Raw genomic sequence first — 11170 nt, 5'->3', positions numbered from 1 at the left:
ATTCCTGTGATAGTATTTTAAATTTCGCAATCATTTGTATCTTTATTTCTGCAGTTTAATGTAGCTTTATTTTAGTAGTTAAATGTAGCTTTATTTAAATTCTACGATGTATCGTATTTTCAGTTGTACCTTGTTGTGTTGTATCTTATTTTCAGTTATACCTTGTCGTGATAGAAAAAAATATAGTTTTAAAATAAAGTAACGACATGAAGCGGCGATTTAGTGCCCGAGCGCAACTGCTCCCGAAATCGCTTGCGTCCGTTTCTACCTTGGGATGCGAACAAAGCCCACTGGCGCGTCAGACGTGAGCTGCAGAAAATCGGACGTTCGCATGAATACGGTACGAAACAGTGGGCTCTTTCGTGGAGAGCTCCTATACGCCGCCCGTGTGCGTCCGATCGACGCAGCTTCGCTCAAGCGACGCGCCAACGGGCCGGCCCAATTATCACTGGTCGAGCAAAAAAAATTGTAAAAGAAGCGCACGCTTGGGATCGAACTCCCGACCTACTTCTGCATTCCTAGGTGCCTACCAGCCGAGCTAGCAACCCACGACGGTGTAAATGCAGCGCCAGCCATAACGTATAATAGATAGATGCAAATAATGTTTTTTATAAAATAAATATTTTTATTATCATGTTGAACAAATTTTAAAATACAGTAGAATTTTTTTTTTGTAAAAACACTGAACAATTCAAAACCACAAATGAACTATTTGTATTATACGTTGAACATTTTTTCATATACGATGAACACATTTTAAATACACAATGAACATTTTTTCATAGCGTTGAACAATTTCGTAGTATAAGATGAACATTTTTTTAGTACACGATGAACATTTTTGTAATGTAAGGTGAACTATTTCATAAAATACAATGAACATTTTCTACGACGAAGATTTTTGTAATACATGATGAACTTTTTATATAATACGCAATAAAGAGAAAATAAAAAAGTAAACATAAAAGGAAAAAGGAATCAAAACATAAAATTAAAATACCGAAACAAAACAACTGAAAACCAGACAAAACAGTGAAAAAACTGGAAGGAAAAACCATAGAAGAAACACGAAAAAAAACCCGCAAGGAACAGATAAGGAAGCAGCAGCGAACGAATCAAAAGACAAAGGCAAATCCCGTACATGGGCCGGCCCACTAGAGGCTCCCCTCAGCGGAAGCACGACATTCTGACGCGGGAGCTCCTGTTCGGCGATGCAGGCGCTGGCTGGCCTCGCGTAATGGGCGAGCCCAGGAAACGGAGCGAAGAGCGCGGATAGCAAAAAATGTGGTAGACGAGGATTCGAACTCGCACCTCCAGCAGCAAAATCTTCGAACACAGCCACTAGGCCATACTTCCTTTGTTGTTCATTCTGAGGACAAACGGACTTTATATATAGCCAGCCTATTATGCGTATTATTTTATGATAAAATAAAAAATGAATGCACCATATAAAAACGTGAATTTCGAGAAAGTTCATAAAATTGAAAAAGGTGCGTACAAAATGAAGTAAATCGTGAATTTGAAAAAAGTTTACAAAATTTAGGATAAGGTACATAAAATTTTGACAAAAAGTTCACAAATTTGAAAAAGTTCATCGATTTTGAAAAGAGTTCACCGATTTTGATGAAAAAGTTCATCGATTTTGAAAAGAGTTCACCGATTTTGACGAAAAAGTTCATCGATTTTGAAAAAAGTTCATTAAATTTGCAAAATAGTTCACTGATTTTGAAAAAAGTTCACCAAAAATGGAAAATAACTTCACCGATTTGGAAATAGTTAATCAAAATTGAAAAAGAGTTCATCGATTTTGAAATAAAGTTCATCAGTTTTATAAAAAAGTTCATCGAAATTAAAAAATTAGTTCATCAAATTTAGAAAATAAGTGCGAAAATTTTAAAAAACTTCATCCATTTTAACAAAAAAGTGCGAACCAGGAAGGATAAAAAGTGCGAACCAGCGTATATTTAAGTAGCCTTCTGACGCGGGAGTCCCTAGCTGACGCTTGTTAGCGTGAAAAGGACGAGCTTTCGCGCAGGCGCGAACTGAATGGGCCAGCCCATTCGATGGCGTTGTAGCGAGAGGCTACTTAAATATAAAAGAACAAAAAATGCCATACCGAGGAATCGAACTGGAAACCTGGCAACCACGAGTAACCGTTCTTGACCATTTGAACTACTAAGCATTTCTGGTTAGTTGATCGCGCAATTTTATTTAAACTCAATGCCGTGACAGATCCAGAAAAAATACAAAAAAAAATTCAACGATTGAACATTTTTGTAAATATACAACGTTCAATTTTTAAATAGATAAAGAACATTTTTGGATACATGCTGAACAATTTTGAAATACACATTGAATATTTTTGTGATATACGCTGAATATTTTGTTAAATATACATAAATTTTTTTGTAAATATACACTGAACATTTTTTAACTACACATTGAACACTTTTGTGATTATAAGCTGAACAATATTGAAATAGAAATTGAACATTTTTGTGATATATGTTGAACAATTTTTATATATACATTGTACATTTTTGTAATATACGCTGAACAATTGTGATTTTTTTTATAAAAACCTTTTTTACTATTGTGGACAAGTTTTGAAATCATGAACAAAATTTGGAATTTCGAACATTTCTTAAAACATAGAATGAAAATAAAAACGAAAAAACATAAAAGAAAAGGAAAGAAAAAATAAAATAAATAGAAAACAGAAACAGAAGAAAACAAGAAAAACAGAAAACCAGTAAAAGAAAAAAACATGAAATAAATCGGTCCAGGGAACCCTCTAGAAGGTTCCCAAAACCGTTTGCATGGCCCTGCTTCAACGCACGAAATGGGCCGGCCCGTTTGCATTGCTCGCTCGTGCGCTTCAGCGGAAGCGGAGCAGATGGACGCACGCGAGCGTCAAATAGGGTTCACCTTCTGACGCTAACGAGCGTCAAATAGGGTTTGCCTCTTTCGTGGGCCCAAGGCGAGGTAAAGGGACGGAGGAAACGAGCTGGCGTACTGGGCCGTGGACCAGGACGTTACGGATTTAGCCGGGCCGTGGACCAGATAAGGGTCGTTCCGGAAACCCTCGCCACCGCTATCCCTTCTCTTTCTAGTGTTTGCGGCGGCGCTCGTCCTGTCCTGGCGCCGACGGCCGAAATGGAGGATGATGGTATGGAGTTCCTGCTTGACGCCATTGACAGGTTAGTCCACGTAGATCTGTAAAATGGTTTTAGGATTTCTTCAGCAAGCTAGAGCACATGCATAAGTAACCTCACGAACGAGGCTTGTTACCGGTGAATGCCGTCGTTTTTTCAGATACCCACTGCGAGAGGAGTTCGCTGACAACTTTGATCACCAGATCCGGTTCCGCTCGTGTTCTTGTCGGGCAACGGAGCTGCCCCTGCTGACTGCTGTTCCTGCTGACTCTAGTGCTGGGTCTGGTTGCGCCGAAAAGGTCGGGGACGATGGCGCAGGTAGAGTGCGTGAAGGAGTGCGCAGTCGCCGGGACGCATCTCCGACAAGATCGGCGCAGTCGACTAACAGATTCAATCCAGAAGCACCTGGCTGGACAAAAAGGTGTGAAACAAAATCTTCTTCGCTGTTGGACTGTATTGCTTGACCTATGTATGCAAGTTCGTATGCAGTGAACGTTTTTTATCAGAAACATTAGTTTGCTTTGTTAGTCCGTACCAGAAATTCAGTAGCCATCGTTTAGGCGATCATTTTAGGCCAAACTTAATGTTTTTCCATGCCTCAATTACCTTGCAGGAAATCGACTCTATACCTCAAAGCCATGGAAGTCGTGCATATGGGCGATACGAGTGCAGCATCTTTTGATGAAATGTTTGCTGGTCTCTGAAGCTCTGCTTGTGAGTGGTGCACCTTTAGCTATTCAGTGAGTGGAATGAAGGTTCAAGTACGATATCTTGTGTTTATTGCTTGTTTTCTGCATTACTAAGAGCTATGCATGATTTGTGACTTTGCCGCCGATCGTAGCCATCTGACTCTTCGGTGATGGACCCAGCGGCGAGCGTTTGGAGTACAACACAGCTGCCGGCACAAGATGATGGCGTGATTGAGGAGGTAATGTGGAATCTTCTTTGTCTGACGGTGTGTACCTTTTCTGTACCGAGAGGAGACATACATGGATTTTCAGGGGGGATGATCCAACTTGATTGCTGTTGTGTGTTCAAGCAAGAGCTGAACGAGGAGGGAGGACAAGATTCAGTGGAAGAAGGCTTCGGCAGCTGGATCGTGGTCGACATGAACACTGAATCAGGCGTGATATCCGACGACGGCGTGTATGGGATCAGATGATGTAATCCTTGAGGGTTTCTGAATGTGCCGACATGAACATTGGTCGTTTATGTGGGTCATTAGTTCCACCAGTTATTGTGCCCAATTGTTATTATTAGGGAAAAGTGGTTGCCCCTATGTATCTGATGGCAGCGTAATATGAAGTTGAGATCGTTGAGACTTTTTTTCCTGCGACCTGTGATCTAATTTAAAGGCGTAAAATATGGGCAGGCGGATTTTTTTAGGGATAATGGATGGTTTTGTCAGCGTTTTTAAAAAAGCCAACATGCGCGAGGTGCCTTAAAAACAGCTGACCATATTAAGTTCACTGGAGTCTGATCCCACCGTAGGAAACAGTCGTCATTAATTAACTATTAGGAATGGCCGTGTAGTCCCATGACTAAAAGTAATGAGACTAAAATTTGCTAGCCTCACCCATGCTTGGATCCAAATACTAAAGAGACTAAAATCAAGTTATTGAGCATTTATTATCCTCCAAATCCTCCAATCCAGAACTCACATGTGTTAAAGGAGAGGAATTAAATGAGAAGAGAGAGGGCTAATACATATTTTAGTAGGTTTCCTATGACTAAAAAATTTTAGCCTCAAGACTAGTCCTAGCCAGTCATGGGTGTTTGAAACTTTAACCTCTAAAAGAGACTATTTTTAGTCAGACTAAAAATAGTCCCTTGGATCCAAGCACCCTCCTAGTCCGGCTCAGAAACATGGTTGAGCCATCCGACCGCAATCTGATCCGGAGCCACAGTGTAACGAGCCGTCGCATTGATTGCGAAGCTGGGTTGAACTAATTTCCGCAACATACGGTTGAGAAATACACTACAATGCATAGATCCACATGCCAACTTGCGGTGTGGATATTAGGATCATCTGAGCACGGGCTCAGAAACAGATATTCGCATTTTCTTTCCCTCCACTAATTATCGAACATCGTGCAATAACTACAAAATGAAATTAAAATAGAACATAATGCCTTACAATAAGAGAGTATAAACTAATAGTCCAAGTACATCTGAATTAAATGGTACAACTAGAATACAGCTTAAAAACTATATGAAGGCATCATCGTCATTCTCCGTCGATGCAGAACTCTTGCCCTTCGAGGATGCAATACTCTTGCCCTTGGACGATGCAGAACTCTTGCCCTTTGACGATGCAGAACCTGGAAGCGGCGGCATGAAGATATTATCTTCGTCCTCGCTCTCCTCAATCCATAAAAATGGATGCTTTTCTGCAGTCCTTCTAAAAGTTTCACTCTTCGGCTCCACTACCTTCTTCCACCTTGCATTCAACCTAAAAAGTTCTTTACGTACCTCCTCATAGGTCGTTTCAGGCCACCCAGACCTACGTAATTGGTGAGCCAACTCATTCATTATGGTGTCACTACTGGTGAGTTCATCCCATGGAACTATCCTATTGTCCATCCTGAAATCGGTAGCTAGCCTCAGAAGAGTGCTGCTCATCCCAGGGTGAAAACTACGATCGAAAGAATAATGGGACATCTCGACTACACAACACTCGAATTCTTATCCACCTCCGTCTGAAGGGGGTTTTATAGGTAAAGAGGAGAAAATGGCGGGAAAGAACGACTGCGGTATGGCGGGAAAGGGTTGGCGGGAACATATGGCGGGAAGGGGTTGGCGGGAAACGGGTGGCAGGAAGATATGGCGGGAAGGGGTTGGCGGGAAACGGGTGGCGGGAACATATGGAGGGAAAGCGTTGGCAGGAAAATATTGAGGGGAAAGCGTTGCCTGAAAATATTTTTTTTAATGTCTAAGATGGGCAATGGTTGCACAGTATTCATCAGCCAAAATTTTAAAAAAAATCATTTCGGCCTAACATAAGCAAAAGAGTGGAGCGGGATAGTATGGCGGGAGATATACGGGAAAAATTGTTCCTGACTGGTGCATTTTTATTTCAGCATACATAGATGTTCAAATCGAAAAGTCTGATACAGACATATGTAGATACAATGGGTCGCGCACGTGGATAGATGAATCACCCTACTTTACCACGACCACCTGGCCTTTCCTTACGACCGTAAGGCGGCAAGCGATTAGGTGGCCGAGTTACACGAAGACCACGGCCGTACTCCAATTCGGCTTCATGTGTCTGCGAGTCCTGCGTAGGTGGTGGAGTTGCGAATCCTTGTTGCGAACCTGAAGCGTAATTGTAGGCGTATGGTTGTGACTCTGCGGGGATAAAAGATGGGCCAATAACGTCCCCTCCGAAGAACTTAGAGAGCAAAGGAGAGGAACGAGGTCACAGAGAGTGTTTTTGCGCACGGAGCAGAAGCATAGTATATAAAAGGAAGAGGATCCCTGTAGTGTCGGCACAACAGGATAAACTCACCTACCGCAGCCTCGGATACCCGCAGCGAGTGAGTGTATTTCTGCAGTGTCATTGCGTAGCAACAGCCAGCGCTGGGGTGAGTGAATCCCGCAGTGCCATCACGTCCGCTCACGGACAGCATCGAATCATCGCGAATAAAGAAGCTAAAGCAGGACTGATTGATACCCGGGCGAAAGAAACGAAAACATCAGCGTGCATTTTCCCGCGCGTGGGAATCACCGCTGTCAGCAGCGCCTGGAAATCAGCGCGGTCACTGTCTGTCGCGCGTGCAGCAGGCTGCCGCCAGCGCTGGTGGCGGCAGGGCCCACGGCTCGGCCCGCGAGTAGCACGTTGTGTCGGCCTGCAGGCGACAGGAGCAGTGCCGGTCGCCTCCCGCAGCGGCGGCTGGGCCCACCTGGCTCGCCCCGTTCCGTCCCGCCTGCTGACGCTGTAGCTGGTCCGTTATACCCCGCGCTGCCGCCTCCTGCCGTGGCGGCCGGGCCCGCCGCCTCCTGGCGCGGCGCCGCACCTGCCGCCACGGCCCAGGGGGTCCTTTTTGTCAAATATATCCACGGATAGTCTTTTTTATCAATTCTGTTGGTCAGGGGGTTCTTTTGGACAAAAAAGCCCACGCCGCCCTCCTCGTCCTTGCCCCGTGCACGTCGGCAACTAGAGATGGCAGTTGTAACAAAAACACTATGCAGCAAAAAACACTGCGCTCCGCTGTAGCTACGGTTTGAGCTCCATAGTAGGATGTTGTATCAATTTTTAATACCTGTCATAACAAACGCCGACAATGGTTGCAACAAAAAAAATAGTAGTCGTCACCGCTGCCGCTGATTGCCGTTGTAGCAAAAACAATCGTCGTAGCCGCTGCCGCTGATGCCCGTTGGTTGTAGCACTCCGTCAAAACATCCCGGCTCGCTGGTTCCAGCAAAATCGACCGCCGGTTCCAGCAAAAATCGTCTCGCCGTCGAGCCACCGCACCTTGCCGTGCTGCCCGTTGTAGCTCGCAATGTCGGCGGCTGTAGCAAAATGAAATGCTGGATGTAGAAAAAATCACGACGCCATGTGTGATGTAGCAGAATGCGACACCGGTGGTAGCAAAAGGCAATACCAATTGTAGAAAATTACGATGCCTGTTGAAGCATGTAGCAAAAAAGCACGATGCGGGTTGTTGCTCCGTGCAGCGCCGTCCCGTGGTCACCACGCTCACTGTTCGTGGCCGTAACCGACTGCAACCCCCTCCAATAACAGTTGTAACTCTCTCACCTTGAGCGCTCATTGCAGCAGCCTACGGCGAGGATGGGCTGCAGCTACGCTTTTGTGCAGGATAGAGAAAAAGTACAGGAGGCGAGCTCTTCGTTATGGCGCCTGGGCGCACTGCGGCTCGTTGGGGCAGAGAGAGACTATGGTGTTTGGTGGGAGAAGAGAAAAGCTGGAGAGGAATGTGTGGATAAAAACTAACGTGAACACATAAGGGACGTTGCGTATGCACAGGGACCACCAGCGCGTGCTTCTCTATGCGAGCGACGCTAATATACGGCTGTAGGATGTCTGACGATCCGACGAAGCGCGCGTGACCGACCAAGTGTTCGGCCGGCGTGTAGTAGGCAAACGTTTTCCTAAATTAAATTGATAATAAAAATAAAAATAAAAGTAACCATTGTGGAGCCTGTGAATGTGATACATGCCTCAAAAGAAAATCATCTTTTATGTGTGCCGAAGGTACGCAGAGTGGCCCTTGGCAATAAGCGGCATACAACATATGCCGATAATCCTATACTCACGGAGTAATACGGGCATCTCATGGGCATCTTGAAGCTAATTAATCTTCACCCCCCCCCCCCCCCCCCCCGCCTGATTTTCATGGGGGTGGGGCCCGCCTCACTCCTAACCTCTAATCAAAACCTGCAACCTATTGACAGTCCTTGAATCCGTAAAAAGTACTCTAGTCCATGCATGTAGCATTACTCCTACATATGCTCATCATCAGAATCACAACAGGAGTTTATATCGTCAACGGTTCCAGCGGCAGCATCACCTTCTCGGACAAATGGCGTCTCCTTCCAACAGTTTGTCATTGACGAGAAGACATGCATGAAATACGGCGTAGGCAGCCACTCAGCGCCACGGGTCATGTCGGCTGGTCTATCAGATGGAGGTATGTATATGTGCATCATATCCATGTCCCAGCGTTCGGTTGAGTAGGCTTTTTTCTAGATGTGGGTTGAGTAGGCTTTTTTTTCAAACGCGCAAAAGCTTTGCGCGTCGATGTATTAAAAGAAGAGAAATAGAAGTACAACAAGTCCGGCGGCTTGCCGCGGTTACATTCATCCCCACGGTAGCATATGGTGGGCAGCCATTAACACCATGGGGCACCCAACAACGCGCTACATGCTAGAAGGTCCTACCTCCAGAAGTTCGACAACCCCCTCGTACCAGAAAGTTTCCATAGCTCAACCTCATCACTGATGCGACAACAAAGCTCTCTAGCAACGGCCGCTGACCGCTGGATGACACGACTATTACACTCCTTCCATAGCATCCAGGCGATGAGGAGGGCAAGCAAATCAAAACCCTTCCTCCGCTCCTTCGGGATCAACTGGCCGAGGCCGCATCGTGCGAGGGCAGAGTGCCACGCCTCTTTGGCAAACACACAGCCCAGTGCCAGGTGGTTTGCAGTCTCAGTCTCCTGCTCGCATAATGGGCACATGACGTGGGACTGGAGGCCGTGTCGAAGGCGTCTGTCTGCCGTCCAAATCCGACGCTTCATCGGTAGCCAGAAGTGAAGCTTGCACTTGGCCGGGACCCAAGTCTTTCAAAGGGCCCGACCGCATGGAAACCTCTCGAGGCCAGCAAAGAACACCTGGTAAGCTGAGCTCGCAGAATATACCTCAGTCGGCATCCACTTCCAGATTATGTGATCCGGAATCTCAGGGAGTAGGTGCACCTCGAGAAGCAAGTCCGTGAGCATCAAGAATTGAGTTAGCACTCTAACCGTCAACACCCCTGTGATGTCCCTGATCTAAGCGCGGTCCGCCAAGGCCTCATGAACCGTTCGCGTGTGTCGCGCACCGTCGTTTACCGATAGGAATAGCTCTGGGGTCTCGAACTAAATGGAATGCCCGTGGAGCCAAAAATCCGTCCAAAAAAGAGCCTTTTACCATCCCCCAACATCACCTTGATGGATGAGTCAAAAATAGCATGCACCTTAGGCTGCACGGCCGGTTGCAGGCCCGACCAGCAGCAATCAAATGTTCGTTGCATCCATAGCCAGCGTGCCCGAAACGCATAGCCAAATAGCTTGAGGTTCAGGACGCCCAATCCACCATAATCGAACGGCTTGCACACTTGCTCCCAAGCCACCAGACAATGGCCACCACTGACGACGTCGTTAACTTTCCAAAAGAAGGCACGAATCCTCTTCTCAAACCCATTGATCAGCCATACGAGCAGCTGCATCGCGATGGAGTTATACACGGGGAAGGATGTGAGGACCGACTGGACTAGCACGAGGCGACCAACCGCGGTGATCCAACGAGCAATCCATGGCTGTAGTCGATTGCATACCCTGTCCAATAAAGGTTGAAGGCACGCCCTTGGCAACCTCATCTTGTATGAGAAAGGGAGGCCGAGATAGGTGCAGGGGAACCTCAGTATCTGGCATGGAAAGTGTTGGACAACAACTACTAGGTGCTCCTCGGAGCATCTGATCGGCGACAATGAGCACTTACGTAGATTGGTGCGCAACCCTGATGCTCCACCAAAACAGTCAAGCGCGGCCCGCACGAGCGACAGGTCCGAAGAGGATGGCTTGACAAAGACAACCACATCATCGGTGTACATCAAGGTGCAGAAGCGGGCACCTTGGCACTGCAGCAGCGACAACATGCCCATGCCCTCAGCCCTAGTGAGAAGGGTGTTCAGCACCTCCATCACAAGGAGGAACAACATGGGCGACAACGGGTCGCCCTAGGGGAGACCCTCGTGATGGAGGAATGGCCTTCCAGGCACTCCATTCAGAAGGATGGAGGAGCTTGCCGACGAGAGTAGGATGCACACCCATTCGACAAACCTCGGGCCGAAGCCAGCGTGGCGAAGCACATGCAGAAGGAAGGGCCACGAAACAGAATCAAACACCTTCGATATGTCGATCTTGAGGAGCATGGAAGGGATCCGACGCACATGCAGTGCCCTAGTGATGAGCTGCAGGTTGAGTAGGCTTCCATAGGAGATGGAGAAGGTTCACCGATGGAGTTCGTTTCTTTTTCTCTTCCATTGATTGATTGAATGATAGAGCGAAAGGATCAATGGTGGATTAGTTATACTCGTGCACGCGCGTGTTGGTACTTTACTTGGTCGGAAGACAGAGCCGGCATATATCTTGAAATTTACGAAGTCGCCGTAGGCACCTCGTCGTTGACGGGAACGTCTCCTCCCACTGAATCCACTTCGCCGGAAATCCTGAAATAAATTCAAAAATAAATGCGAGCACCAGGATTTGAACCCTAGTGGGCTGGGG

The 11170-nt window shown here is 46.5% G+C and overlaps 1 protein-coding gene across 1 annotated transcript; it reads right to left on the bottom strand.

The window, feature by feature from the left end:
* Positions 1-9729: 9729 nt before the first annotated feature.
* Positions 9730-10602, bottom strand: LOC147992997 (uncharacterized). Its single transcript, XM_087539193.1, has one exon. It carries the CDS (start codon positions 10600-10602, stop codon positions 9730-9732), a length of 873 nt encoding a protein of 290 aa, XP_087395319.1.
* Between the last annotated feature and the right edge of the window lie 568 nt (positions 10603-11170).

Source organism: Triticum urartu, chromosome 1A (assembly GCF_056163025.1).
Source record: "Triticum urartu cultivar PI428250 chromosome 1A, HENAU_Tu73, whole genome shotgun sequence".
Taxonomy (NCBI): Eukaryota; Viridiplantae; Streptophyta; class Magnoliopsida; order Poales; family Poaceae; genus Triticum; species Triticum urartu.
This window is presented reverse-complemented; position numbering and strand designations above follow the sequence as displayed.